At 39.3% G+C, this 15,237-nt stretch overlaps 1 protein-coding gene across 1 annotated transcript in view; it reads left to right on the forward strand.

Annotated features, from left to right (window-relative positions):
• The window catches only part of atp2a2a (ATPase sarcoplasmic/endoplasmic reticulum Ca2+ transporting 2a), a 28,393-nt gene that overhangs the window by 3,716 nt on the left and 9,440 nt on the right, over positions 1–15,237 (forward strand). The window contains exons 5-20 of the mRNA XM_043247190.1: positions 657–761; positions 905–1,043; positions 8,371–8,451; positions 8,532–8,617; positions 8,702–9,166; positions 10,520–10,608; positions 10,726–10,828; positions 11,112–11,243; positions 11,329–11,448; positions 11,531–11,749; positions 12,312–12,647; positions 13,493–13,713; positions 13,791–13,993; positions 14,141–14,226; positions 14,691–14,824; positions 14,911–15,028. Coding sequence (XP_043103125.1) covers positions 657–761; positions 905–1,043; positions 8,371–8,451; positions 8,532–8,617; positions 8,702–9,166; positions 10,520–10,608; positions 10,726–10,828; positions 11,112–11,243; positions 11,329–11,448; positions 11,531–11,749; positions 12,312–12,647; positions 13,493–13,713; positions 13,791–13,993; positions 14,141–14,226; positions 14,691–14,824; positions 14,911–15,028 — 2,637 coding nt within the window. The remainder of the gene's footprint in view (positions 1–656; positions 762–904; positions 1,044–8,370; positions 8,452–8,531; positions 8,618–8,701; positions 9,167–10,519; positions 10,609–10,725; positions 10,829–11,111; positions 11,244–11,328; positions 11,449–11,530; positions 11,750–12,311; positions 12,648–13,492; positions 13,714–13,790; positions 13,994–14,140; positions 14,227–14,690; positions 14,825–14,910; positions 15,029–15,237) is intronic.

Raw genomic sequence — 15,237 nt, forward strand, 5'->3', positions numbered from 1 at the left:
GCAGGCCAAATTAGGCCTCTGACCTTCAGTTGCAGTCTTCTCATTACCACAGACAGACCAGTAACTCCACAAGATGTTGATTGGAGAGCTTCAATCTCCGCATATGACCTTCAAGCGGTGCGTCTTAGGACTTTGTGTCTGAGAAAGATTCCGTTTTTAAAGGTGCAAAGCAAAACCGTTTTCTAAGTTGCTATGAAAGTCTATGCTTAATGATGTGATGGAAAGTAAATAGATGTTGCTGCTTCTTATTTTAGGAGGAGTTCATATGTAATAATACATCTAAATGAGGGAAATAACAGATGCCATGCTGTGACTGCAGTGAGCTGTAGGAGTTTTATTTCCAGTCATTAAAACATACTGCTCCGTTTAGCTTTCATCACGCCGCTTTTTTCCCTGTTTAAACTTTTTGTAAAAAAATCATGCCGATTATGCAATCCAAACAACCTCATTTGCAAAGGGGCTGTGCTGAATCCATTACGAGAAGGCAAATGTCACTGGCGTGTCTCATCTAGAATCTTGATCTACTGGTCTTGAAATGCCCACAGGGTATTTTGGATGTGAAATGCTCGATTAGCTCAGACGGGATGTGTTTTGACATGACTTTTTTTTTTTTTTTTTTTTTTTTTTTTTTTTTTTTTTTTGTATTATTATTGCAGGTATTAGCCTGGTTCGAAGAGGGAGAGGAAACAATCACTGCCTTCGTGGAGCCTTTTGTAATTTTACTGATTCTCATAGCTAACGCCATCGTAGGTGTTTGGCAGGTCAGTAGAGCAAGAAAAGAGTAAATTAATGACTGTTATCAAACGGGTTTCTCACATCCGTCTGACAGACTGTCCCATCCCAAGTGAATACGGCCTGCTTTTTTTTTTTTTTTTTTTTTCACATTTGATTATCTTCATCTCAGGAACGTAATGCAGAAAATGCCATCGAAGCCCTTAAGGAGTATGAGCCAGAGATGGGCAAGGTGTACCGTCAGGACAGGAAGACCGTCCAGAGGATCAAAGCCAAAGACATTGTGCCTGGAGACATTGTGGAGGTCGCTGGTAAGTGCTGTCTTTATATAATTTAAGACTATGAGATCACAGCGTCACACTTTTTTTTTTTTTTTTTTTTTTTTTTTTTTCCTGAATTTAGTTATTAGTGTGGTCTGACTGCACTTAGAAGTAGTTATGAGGTAATTACAGCCTCTCAGGTCTCCTGTCCCTGTATGGACCCTGTACCGCTCCACTATAGGAGTATAAGTATTTTTGGTTGCACCTGTGTTTCAATGGACCGTGTGCGTCAGTCTTTATCACGTGTTAGTCAGTTCTCTTGCTCTACCTAGAAGCATAGCTATATCCATTGTTTGCTCTCTTGATTTGCTTCTCGCTTTTATTTTTTGAAATACCTGGAACTGAAATATTGAAGACATTTTAGAGAACAATTCTAAATTATTATTAAAAAACTTGATGCACGATAATGTTCCTGCAGACGATGCACTTTTCTAAAAGCCTCTCTCTTTATGCATCTTAAAGTGTTTTGAAATTGTTTAAAGATTCCTTTGCTTATGTTTAAGTCCACGTTTATTATTTGATCAAAATTCGTACTTTTCCTCACTTCAAAAGTGTGAGACATTACAAAATAATCAGAAAAAAGCATGCATGTTTTATAAAAAAGCTCCAGCAGTTTTTATTGTAATTAATTAATTTAATCCATGTGCTCTCATAATCCTCTCTCATGCAACAACACATCTTGTCTTCCCTGACGACTTATGTCTTGGAGCAAGAGCAGGTCAACCTGTCACTCACATGAGATTATAGCAATAGCAAACAAAAATGATCCAATCAATTCCCAGTGGACCAAATTAAATCCCACCTTACTTTTTTTTTTTTTTTTTTTTTTTTTTTTTTCTCAATCGAGACGTTGTTTCAAATGTCACAATAACTGCACCCTTAACGATTTATAGCACTGATCGTATCATATATTTTATGCAATCATTTTTTTATAAATCAATTTTTTTTCACCCTCACATTTAGGATCAAACTGAATCATATGCATGTTTTATAGATGAGGCCCCTAGTTTCTAGCATTAATAAGTGTTTTTGAAGACTGAGCCTGTGATGTTAAAGCGCGAAAGCATCTTCATCTTTTTGGGATGGATGTGGTCATTTGATGCGTGAAAGAACTGGCAGGATGTTTTAACCTTTAACTCTTTGCAGCAGAACCAGCGCTGTATGTTTTGTGCATTGTGGTAGATGTTATATTTAGCACAGATAGGCTCTTCAGATTATGGAATGGTTTAATTATAACTCACATTGACAATGGTGCAGATGACAGGTGTCGGCCCCGGGCCCACCGCCCACCCCTTCTGCAGCATCCCACAGAATTGCAGCCCGTGACGTCAGATATGATCCAGACAGACTGCAATGTCACCTTGGAGAGGTCGTTGGTGGAATAGTGCTGTTTTGGGGTTGGTGCTTAGGCCCGAACGTGGGGAAATTGTCCATTTAATGCATTTGTTTCGTAGTTCAGCAATTTCGCACAACGGCTCGTTTCACTCTTGCAGATGGAGAAGCGATAACATTTTCCCACCTGGCACTATCTGGATGTGATTAATTTAGGAAGAGCGGGGGACCAGGAGCTTTTTTGGCTGAGTCTGGAGAGCATTTCGTAGTGTGACATCTGCGCCGATCGTTTAAAGTGCTTTCCTGTGGTCTTTCTCTCCGTCTCTGAATCTCTGTCTCTGCTCCTGCTGTGGGTTGTGAGCATGACGCAGTCCGAGCCTCGGCTCGGCACACCCGCTGCAGAGGACTCTGGGACTGTAACCAGTTTAGTCGTGAACAGAATTACAAATGCTGCCAGCGGCACCCTGACAGCCTATCAGTTCCGCGCAGGGGCCGAGCTCAGCATGTGGGCCACCTCACAGTCCTCTCAGTGCACATCTGATGCTTTAATTAGCATAACTTACAACACTCTTTGATATTCCAAACCAAGGTGCTTTGGTGTATAAGACAACCTCAGGTGGAATCTTTGGGGAATGCCTGATGTATGGACATTACTTGAGCATTTTAAATGTGATAGATTGTCAATTATAAATGCAGGAATTGAATTTATCCAAGAAATCTAAATTGTCTTTTGAAAAAAAAAAATTGCGTTAATGCCATCCACGTGTACTTTTAGGTGGGTTTTTTTGGCTGTTATATAAGATAGAATTGTGTCCCTGCTACCTAATAGTTAAGTGTTTTTTTTTTTTTTTCTCTTTCTCTAGTGTGGGGGGAAAAATTTGTGCAATAACCATTTTCCCCAATTAGATTTTTCAGTGTATTTCTAGTTTTATTACTGCATTATTATAATATATAACATTATTTGTTACTCACAATTTTATTATTATTAATGAAAAGGTGTCAATTCCTTGGACAAAATGCTGTGCATTTCTTTGAAATTAAAATGTCAAATAACAAATCTACACTGAAATTAAAGCAAACCTCAAATCAAATAAATAACACAGAGAGAAATCTCTTCATTTAAACAATTGCCTGTTCTTTGCATTCATAAATGGTGGTATCCACTGCTTTCTAACCACACTCCAAACAAAGATGCAGTATCCATGCAACAGTTTTGAATCTAAATTAGATTTGTATTATTTTAAAACAAAAAACAAAAATGGTTTGACTTTGGCTTTGCGAAACCATGCTACATAAACAAAAACAAAACAGCAGATGTGCTGAATGAGAATGTAGATTCACTTTCTGCCAGCAGGTGGCTCTTTGGGGAACGGCAACACTATAGTGTTACAATATTTTAATATGTTTATATAGATGCTTGTTTGTGACAAGAATACTCTTTATACAAAGGGGAAAAAATTACGTCTAAGATGATTCATTGCTCATCATAGTGACTTTTTTTTATATCTACTGGACTGAAACTGTGTACGCTCTTCGGTCAGTACGTTTTGTACATGTATTTATGTTTTTGATTTAAACAAAAATAACTAATCTTTGTGGGACGATTGCCACAGAAGAGCATATGTACGTACTTTTCTGGACCTTGACGGTGTTTATTACTTGGTTATGGTGATTATTGACAACAAAGATGCGTTCATATTAAATTCTATCCCTAATTGTATCGCAATGTAATTTAACATTTCACCGGATTTGAATTGTCACACATTTGTATTGATTTTCTAAACTGCCTTATTTATTTATTACTTTTTTCTTCAATCCAACTTGATGGCACAAACAACTGCAAATTTATAGGTTTAGCTTCCTGAAAATTGTGTGAAATAACGTTGCATGCATTTTTTTTTTTTCAGTTTGATTTAAACTATAACTGTTAGTTATTTCATAAAACATAATATTTTTAGAGGTTTTATTGATTTTTATTCTGCCCAATCACCCATCAAGCCACATGATTATGTAGTCTTTAACAGAATCGAACAGAAAGACCTTATCTAGCCTTTTTTTAAACTTTGTACCACTCTTCAAGGATCACACATTTTTTTTAATGAATTGCTGATCACCTGAGGAAAGAACAATACTTGAAACCAATGCAATTAGTTTGAAGTGTGTACGGTGCAGTCGTATTGTCAAGTGGAAGGGGTCCAGCTCTAACAGCTGTTCCTATTGTTCACTCAGAGAGATGACCTTATAGGGAATTGCCCATGGTGTCCCACCCCTCTTCCCCCTCATGCAGCCGCTTTCACTTTGGCCTTACCCATCAGCACAATGTGTGCTTTGGGAATTCAAGCACCCAGGCTGGCATGCAACATTCTGCAGGACCTGGTAACCATCGCCTATCACCGAGGAGCGCCGGGGCCCCGGCAGGTGTTTGATGCCCCCTGCCTGTCAGCAAGGATCCACAAATGGCTCGAGTTAATATGAATGAGAGTAAAAGAGATACTAGCTAGCGCTATCTCAGTGATAAAGAGGTGGAACAGGTGTCCAGTAATCCTCACCACACGTCTCTGAGTGGCCAAGCGTGCATAAGGATATTGAGGATATGATATTTTTACGACATAAAAATACGATGTAAAATATCGGCAGATATATCCGCTTTGGCAGTCCGGAAATCATTAGTCATTCAAGTTTGACCCAATAACCTCGAGCCCCTCACGAATCAAAGTTTCATTGCCAATCTGATAGCTATACTGTGACGGCGTGACTAGTAAAGAGCGGGCATGTTTGTTTGACCCCCGTGTCCTGTGTCGCTATAAAGAGCGGAGGAATTGAAAGCTGTGAATGTGTTGCCGGGGGACTGCTGGAAGAATAAACCTTTTAAATGAAACCGTTTTAGTTTCTGTCCTCCTGCAGAGGGTTAGGTGTGAGCTATTTTACCCTGCTGATTGATGCATGCTGGAGATATTTTAAGATACTAAAGTGCTTATGATAAGACAGCTGGAATGCATGTAAATGCTGCATCTTCCTTTCCACTGTGTTCTTTCTTGATCTTGAATATGCTCCATTAGTAGTTGAGTTTCGAGCTGAATATGTGGTGAGTCCTTGCGTGGGTGTCGTGTAGGGCCCTTTTGCTGGGTTGTTCTGGGCTCCCTGTGCTCTTTGAGGGCCGACGAGGAGGCTGTATGTGCGTACAGTGGGTGGATAGATAACTCCAACAACTCAGGGGTTCGGAGGTCACTCTTCTACCTGGAGGCCAGATACGCCTGAAATAGCTCATTGCTGGGACTTTTTTTATATGCACACTGATAAAATGCTGCTATGTTCTGGAAAGCGTTGACGCACTTGTGAATTGTGCCATCGGGCCTCTCTTAAGTCATGATTCAGCTCTCAGCCACAGCGAAATTGAATAGACACGTCATTCTCGCCTTGTGGTACGGGTCTGCATTAGTCAGCAGCACAATTAAGCATCTCATTGAAACTCGTCCATGTAATTTGAAGTATGGACCTTTTAATTAAAGTCTTAAGCTCCTCTCCATCTAATCCACTGTTTCATTTAGGGGTGTGCATTGTGAAGCATTTAAAACTGCATCAAGAAGCCTTTTTATATTCTTTCAGTTTTTGACTTTAAATTGAATTTGTGTTGATTTAGTAAACAAGATGCAAATAATAAAAATGTGCAAAGTAGAATTAATATTAATTAATTGAGATGAATTCAACTTATTTTTTTAACTAGAGAATTTAAGAAAATGTTTTACAAATGCTTGTTTGGGGAAAAAAAATGCTTTTAAACTTTCATAAAAATACATAAATGAACAAATTTACAAGCTTTAGATGCTTTTAATGAAATATGCAATTTTTTTATGTAGAAATAAGCACAAATAAATGGGAATTTATTTGTGCATTTGTTTAAATTGCATAAAATGATTACATGAAAATTAATACAAATGATAAACCATTTATGCAACTTAGATTTAAATGACAAAAACACACATACAATTACATTATTTTTGTAATTTATTTGCTTGTACAATACATAAATTACATAAATGCTCATACTCTTATTTCCTTGTTATAGCATATTATGTGTAAATACTTTTTTGTAGTAATTTTTATATCATTAAACAAATACATAGCTCCATCTGCATTTCTTTTTATTTTATTAATTTGTCTATTCATTTATAGTTATGCATTTAAAAATATATTTTTGTAACTTAATGCAATTATATAGTTATTTGCTATTATTTATATACAATAAATTATGTGTGTGAATTTATTTGTTTGCAATAAAAAAAACTCAACAGAAGATAAAGGCAGATGATTCTTCAATTCTGAATTTTTTCCCCACCCCCAAATCATCTACACTTTTCCTACTCCAAATCATAAGACAACCTCACATTGAGTGTCCATCCTGCAAGAGCGCACTTGTTGCCTGATCTTGTTCGTTTAGTTGTTGCCAGCGAACAGTGCTGGGTGACCTTCTGGGAACTGGACTTCATTGTGTACATTCGTTCCCTATTTGGGTGGCTAAAAGTTGCAATTGAGCTCCATTAAGTCTTTCTGAGAAAAAGTGTGTGCGTGACCTTGTCGCCGTAGCTCCTCACAGATCATGGCGAAAGCACAGCTTGTTAATCCACAGCGCTGAGATCCTGTTGCACACACATGTGTGATGATTGGGTGCCAAGGCCACGCAGCATCCATTGCTATCATGCATTGCCATTTCTCATGCTGCCAATCTCCGAATGCTGGCCGTGCAGATTCCCTGGACTTTTGATGGATCGGTTCATGTTTAACATGGAAAGATCAGCCAATGGACGCTTTCTCTAGCTAAGTGTGGCCTGAGAAAGCTTATCGCATACATGCTCCTCAAAGGTGCTCTTGAATGCCGTTGTTATAAGTTATAACCCCTCCCAGTTGATTGACAGCTTCGATACTCTTCCTGTCCAGCGCAGGGGCAGCTGCTGTTATGCCTCTGTGTTTAAACCTGATCAGCACATCGCCGACCATATCAAAATACTTTCTCCATTTTTGGCGAGGTGCATTGTTGCTCCCCATGCTATTTTTTTCTCTTGTCCTCAAGGGCGTAGATGAGCTTACATGACTTTGTTCTCAATGGGTGAACACGCTCTCTCTTTTTCTCTCTTTTTTTAAGTCCTTTAAGTCATTTTATGACTCTGCAAAAGGGACTGGTGAATTTAATTAATTAAAGATCCATAATTGGATTTGGGTTTGCTACGGTTCACCTTGCCTAGCAAATTCATCAGACAGGAAAAGATTTTAAAGGACAGTTATGCTTTCTGAACACCGTGTTCTCTGCGATGTGTGTGGATAACATGTGCAGCATTACTTGCTGCATTAATTTATTCAAAAACAACAACATATGCATAAAGGTACACATTTTACTGTTAAATAAATGCTAAAAATTAAAAGCTTTGCTCTGAAACATTGTGATATCACTTTTTCGCTAATTTTGACAATTATATAAAATTGATTATGAAATTTGAAAATGTAAATTTTATTCCTTGTTTAAATGCCCCTATTATGGGTTATGAAAGGTTCATATTTTGGTTTTGGGAGTCCTAACAATATGAATTTATTTTTACCTTTTATATTGTTATTCTCTAACGAGTCACTTCTCTAAACCCCTCATTTCAATGATTCAGAGTCAACTCTTTTCTGTAAAAGACAAACTTTATAGTGCACTTTCAGGTTTAAAACTTTCATGGAAGTTTACAGTCACTTAGACCTGTATTATACACTGCATGAAAATTTCTCATATTTTCAAAAGTTTTCAAAAAAAATTCAAAAATCCATAATGTGGGCTGGAAGTGGATGAAAGAATTGTCACTGAAATATTTCAGTTGTTTATTGTTCAAAACAACTTTGGACCCCACCGATTTGCAAATAGTTTTGTGTAAGTAATATTGTTTCGTCCTGTTTTTTTTGTTTGTTTTTTTTTTTTTTTTTCTTCTTTGTGCGCTTATTTTACTCCTTCTAGTGGGTGACAAGGTACCTGCCGATATCCGTATCTGTGCTATTAAGTCCACAACACTCAGAGTGGACCAGTCCATCCTGACAGGTAACGAAGCATTTGGTTCATTTGTGTGTATTTTAAGCATCTTAGCTGTGTATTTCACTGTTAATTAACTCATGTTGCAGGCGAGTCTGTCTCTGTCATTAAGCACACGGACCCCGTGCCAGATCCCCGTGCCGTCAATCAGGACAAGAAGAACATGCTGTTCTCTGTAAGATAAGACTTCATCAACTTTAGTTCACACTTCAAATCTTTTTGGTGTGAAAGACTCTACATTTAAATGCGTGCATTTCAGGGAACCAATATAGCCGCGGGAAAAGCCGTAGGTGTGGTGGTGGCCACAGGCGTGAACACAGAGATCGGTAAAATCCGTGACGAGATGGCCTCCACTGAGCAGGAGAAGACGCCCCTGCAGCAGAAGCTGGATGAGTTCGGTGAGCAGCTCTCCAAAGTCATCTCTCTCATCTGCATCGCCGTGTGGATCATCAACATCGGCCACTTCAACGACCCCGTCCACGGTGGCTCCTGGATCCGTGGAGCCATTTACTACTTCAAGATCGCCGTCGCTCTGGCCGTGGCCGCCATCCCTGAAGGTCTTCCCGCTGTCATCACCACCTGCCTGGCTCTCGGCACCCGCCGTATGGCCAAGAAGAACGCCATTGTCCGCTCTCTGCCCTCTGTGGAGACGCTGGGTTGCACTTCCGTCATCTGCTCTGACAAAACCGGCACCCTCACCACCAACCAGATGTCCGTCTGCAGGGTGAGCACTTTCTTTAGCACTTTAGTCATCCTAGGCTTTGTACGGAAGGTTAAATGCACTTAGTAACTCCATGAAACATGCACAAATTTGCATGCAACCCCAAGTCTGTTGCTCTGGAAGAATATTGAAAATGGCACAAATCAGGCACTACCACACAGATGACCTTAAAACTAATAAATATGAACTAAAAGCCAAAAAGTTGATGGCAAATTGAAATACATACACACATACACACACACACACACACACACACACACATATATATATATAAAATACATATTAATTCTAATGATCACAAACAAAAAAGAATCCAAGATATATTACCACCGTAATAATACTATATACTATATTTTTATTCAGAGAATGGTAGATTACCTACAAATTCTAATCTGTTATTGATTCCTTATTATTTGAACAAAAATGCAGTTAGTAATGTGATTATTAGATTTTAGGTAATATAATCAGACTACTTTGATTACTTTTGTCCTAAATATTATATTAGGTGAAAGAGCGTCAGATGGGAACAAAAAAAGCGCTGCATTTTTATGTTAATTTCTGTTCTATTTTTATTACAATAAATAGTAAAATGGGATTATTATATTATACGGTTATATATGGAAATAGGAAATGTTGTTAGCAGTAGATATAAAAAAGTTACTAAAGTTCAATGTAGATGGAAAATTGCTTGTCACTGGAAACTTAGAATACATTGGTAAAAACATGCTGATTGCACTACATCTTTGTCCTCTTGCATATTTCCCACAGTACTCCGTCAGGAGATGTGTTTATTCTGAGAGGGTTTTTTTGGTTTGTTAAAAATCCTGTCATTCTCTGGAAATGAAATGTTTTGGTGCAGCTTCCTTAACTGCACTGATAAATATCTCTGTCATCGGACTTGGCTGCTCGCTCTGCAGAAATGCAGGAATGAGCTCAATGATAGATAACTGCGGAGTCCAAACTATGACTTTTTTTTTTTTTTTTTTTCCTCCATCGGATGTTGGCGTACTTCGAACTTAAAGTCTGTGACACAGACAGGATAAGCAGTGTTTCATCTCTGTGTGTGCTTTTAGCCCCCCTTCCACTTGCTGTTCCGCCAGTTTGTGTATTTATTTTAACATAACACCCACGACAGAATTACAGCCCAGTGAGTCAATGCTAACGTATAATCTTCTTATGCTAATACTTGCTTATGCTGCCATCTTCTGTCAGTTAACTTTCCAGCAAATTCCTTCATGATGGACAACACCTCTAGTTAACGGAGCAGTTTCTGTTTTGTAAAGATACCAATTTACGTTGAGTTTGCACGGCGGCAAATAAAGTTCCTGTTCCTTTACAATTGTGTCTGTCTTTCAGATGTTCGTCATAGACAAGGCTGAGGGAGATAACTGCTCACTGACTGAATTCACCATCTCTGGCTCCACATATGCTCCTGAAGGAGACGTGTGAGTCTCTGCTCTCATATTTACTTGTAGTACTGCAGTCAAACCTGTTTTTTCAAATTTTTGTCAGCTTCTGTTTTAGTAGGTGGTCTATTGATTTGATTCTGTTTGGTTGCTCAGATTCCTTGATAACAGAATAGTGAAATGCTCCCAGTATGACGGCCTGGTGGAGCTGGCAACCATCTGTGCCTTGTGTAATGATTCCTCCCTGGATTATAATGAGGTATGTTTAGTAATAATCCTTTCTTAGAGGTTTGAAAAGAACCACGTTTACTTGAAACAAAGTTTTGTTGAAACCTTTGCTCAATTTAATGCATTTTATGCTACATAAGAAGTAATTTCTTCAAAAATGAATCTAGTTTAACATGCTTAAATTACTTTATTCTTTGGGTTAATGACTTTAATTTGATCTCTCAACTCTGTTTGCTGGCAATAGAACACGATGGAAAAGTTCAGCTCCAAGTATGGAGGATGCACTTAAATGATAAATGCCAAATCTCTTACAGTCTAAAGGTGTTTTTGAGAAGGTTGGAGAGGCCACAGAGACGGCTCTGACCTGCCTGGTGGAAAAAATGAACGTTTTTGACACTGACGTCAGGAGTTTGTCTAAGATCGAGAGAGCCAACGCCTGCAACTCAGTAAATATTTATACAATAAATAAAGAATTATCCAAGCACTTGTTTAAACATACACCCATATATTCAGTTATTAAATCATTTTTAGGTGATCAAGCAGCTGATGAAGAAGGAGTTCACCCTGGAGTTCTCCAGAGACAGGAAGTCCATGTCTGTGTACTGTTCCCCCAACAAGGCCAAATCCTCTTCTGCTAAGATGTTTGTCAAGGTGCTAACCGGATACTAGTTTATTTACCTGGGTGTTTAATTGGTAACTTTTTCATGTTGATAAACTGGGCTGTCTTCCTCAGGGAGCTCCAGAGGGAGTGATCGACAGGTGCACGTATGTGCGTGTGGGTGGATCCAGGGTTCCCCTGACTCAAGGCATCAAGGATAAGATCATGTCTGTGATCAGAGAGTATGGCACTGGCCGTGATACCCTGCGCTGCCTGGCACTGGCCACCCGCGATAGTCCACTGAAGAAAGAGGAGATGGTCCTGTCAGATACGGCCCGCTTCGCAGAATATGAGGTCACTTGAGTTACTGAATTATACTTTACAGTTATCTTTATGGTTCTAATTCCTGGTGTGAATGTGGCTTAATAGTTAACGATCTAAAATGTTTATTTGCATCTTGGTAGATTACTAGATAGCTTGATGTTAAATAGTTGGATAGCTAGTTGGACAAACAGTTTAACGGATGGTAATGTATCTAGCCATCTACAAAAATATCTCGCTACTAATTAGGGGTTTATTAGGTGTTTATCTAGCTAGTCACCAGTTTAATTATGGGATAGCCAGTAAGGTGTCTAATATCTAGCCATGTAACATTTTTGTCCCTCTAGCATGTTGCTATATTATAACTAATCCATGCATATTGAGTTAGCTATCTAATATTAAATATTTTCAATTTTTGCAAAATTGCTATTGTACAAATGGTAATCAGTACACCAAAAAATGCATGGTTACTACGCTCTCTATCTAATAAACCACTTGTCTAATAAAAAAATGATCGACTTGCTAATTAGCAATTTGAAAAAATGTTTGATCCTGCTAGTTAGCTATCTGATAAAGTATGCGTGTCATTTGCCAGTCTGATCTGACCTTCGTGGGCTGCGTGGGCATGCTGGATCCTCCCCGGACAGAAGTGGCCGCCTCCATCAAGCTCTGCCGTCACGCTGGCATCCGGGTCATCATGATCACCGGCGACAACAAAGGCACGGCTGTGGCCATCTGCAGGCGCATCGGCATCTTCTCGGAGGACGATGATGTCAACCGCATGGCCTTCACCGGCCGTGAATTTGACGACCTTTCACCTCACGCCCAGCGCGAGGCCGTCACGGCTGCCCGCTGCTTCGCACGTGTCGAGCCTTCACACAAGTCCAAGATTGTGGAGTTCCTGCAGGGCTTTGACGAGATCACTGCTATGGTAGGCAGCCATACGGTGTTGGTGAGAGTTCACCAGAATATGACAGTTCTGTTATTAATGTCATTCCTTCTTCAGAACACAAATTGAGGTATTTCTGATGGAATCCAGGAGCTTTCTGATATAGTCATTTTTGTTTTCTTTGCGTACAAAAATTCTCATAGCTTATAACTTTATGGTTGAACCCCTGATGTCATATGGACTATTTTAAAATGTCCTGACTACCTTTCTGGGTCTTAAACGTTTCTGTTGCATTGCCGTCTATGCAGGATCAGAAAGCTCCTGCATTTAATCAAAAATACCTCGATTTGTGTTCTGAAGATGGAATGACATGAAGGCGAGTAATTATAGAATTTTACTTTCTGGATGACCTATCCGCTTAAAGGTATTTAAGATTTTGTAGTCCAGGGGCACACATGCAGTTAAGTGTCAATATTTCTAAATTGAGATGTATACATCATCTGAAAGCTGAAAATAATAAGCGCATTGATGTATGGTTTGTTAGGATAAGACAATAGGAATATTTGGAATCTAAAGAGTGGGTGAAAAAAAATTGTAAGTATTGAGAAAATCAGCTTTTAAGTTGTCCAAGTGAAATCCTTAGCAAAGCATATTATTACTCAGAAATGAAGTTTTGGTATATTTACAGTAGAAAATGTACAAAATATCTTCATTGAAAATGATCTCTACTTAATATCCTAATGATTTTTTGCATAAAAGTAAAATCTATCATTTTGACCCATACTATCTATTTTTTCGGCTATTGCTACAAATACACCCCAGCGACTGAAGTGGTTTTGTGGTCCAGGGTCTCATTTGATTGTCCTGTTTGACTTGACTCTCTGCAGACAGGAGATGGTGTGAACGATGCCCCTGCACTGAAGAAGGCAGAGATTGGCATCGCCATGGGCTCTGGCACTGCCGTGGCCAAGACAGCCTCGGAGATGGTACTCGCTGATGACAACTTTTCCAGCATCGTGGCCGCCGTTGAGGAAGGCAGAGCTATCTATAACAACATGAAGCAGTTCATCCGCTACCTCATCTCCTCCAACGTGGGCGAGGTGGTCTGGTCAGTCTAGTTGTCGTTTTTGTTTTGTTTTTTCTGCTTGGTGTTGTTTGTTGCTGATATGTTGGACTCCTCTGCAGTATCTTCCTCACCGCTGCGCTGGGTTTCCCTGAGGCCCTGATCCCCGTCCAGCTGCTGTGGGTGAACCTGGTGACCGATGGTCTTCCCGCCACCGCTCTGGGCTTCAACCCTCCTGACCTGGACATCATGAATAAACCCCCCCGCAACGCCAAGGAGCCACTCATCTCTGGATGGCTCTTTTTCAGATACTTGGCTATCGGCTGTGAGTCACAAACATGACTAATGTAGCCTAGTGACTGTAATTTAGAGAGAAGCTAGCTCACGTACATTTTTCTAGCTTGCTATCAACAGACCGGGAACAGTAGTTGTTATTTAAGTGCTGTGTTATGTTGTGTGTGTTGTTTCACAGGTTATGTGGGTGCTGCGACTGTAGGAGCTGCAGCCTGGTGGTTCATTTCTGCTGATGATGGTCCAATGATCACATTTTACCAGCTGGTATGTATCTCTATTTTAAAATAAATGTGTGACTAAATCTGTAGCCTCAAGTCTGATAAACTGAGCATTTATATGCTATTGTTTTGTGGGGTTTTTTTATTTTGTATTTTTCATTTCTGTAGTGGTAGGTAGTAGTAGTAGTCTATAAATTAGTTTTAGGTATTTACAATAACAAAATGTATAATAACATTTTCAGCAGCCGTTACTCAGTGTTACATGATGCTTTGGATACTAAGAAAACTTTTGATTTTATTCTTTCTATTATTATTATGATTATTATTATCATCTTTCTCTTTTTATCAATGTTAAACCATGTAGGATAGTAGGTGGTGTAGTAGTAGATAATGAGTTGTTGTTGTTGTTGTTGTTTTTAAATATAATTCATATTTATTTATTAATATTTTTGATTTTGTTGTAGTAGAGTTTTCTAACTAAGCATCTATTTCTCTCTCTCGTCCTTTCAGAGCCACTTCCTGCAGTGTTCTCCTGATAATCCTGACTTCCAGGATCTGGAGTGCCACGTGTTCGAGTCTCCCTACCCCATGACCATGGCCCTGTCTGTGCTGGTCACCATCGAGATGTGTAACGCCCTCAACAGGTCAGCCAGCATCCACCTCGCATCCAGGCTCACTCATGACAGTGATTAAAAGAAGCCAAGTAAACGTGCGTTTCTTCCTCCTGCAGTCTGTCAGAGAACCAGTCTCTGCTGCGCATGCCTCCCTGGGAGAACATCTGGCTGCTGGGAGCCATCTGCCTTTCCATGTCTCTGCATTTCCTCATCCTCTATGTAGAGCCGCTGCCGGTAAAGCACCCTTCATGATGCACCTTAACACTATAGATCATTAGGGGCTCTATGTACATGAGGATGTCACAAATAATCTCGGGTCCAAGAATAGAATTATATCTGTAATGGAACATTTATTTCTCCGCTACTGCTCCACACAAACTCTGAATGTAGACCCAGTCTGCTCTCCAGGTTCACTTTTACATTTATTTCACTCTTACAAATGA

The sequence above is a fragment of the Puntigrus tetrazona genome, chromosome 8 (assembly GCF_018831695.1).
Source record: "Puntigrus tetrazona isolate hp1 chromosome 8, ASM1883169v1, whole genome shotgun sequence".
NCBI lineage: Eukaryota > Metazoa > Chordata > Actinopteri > Cypriniformes > Cyprinidae > Puntigrus > Puntigrus tetrazona.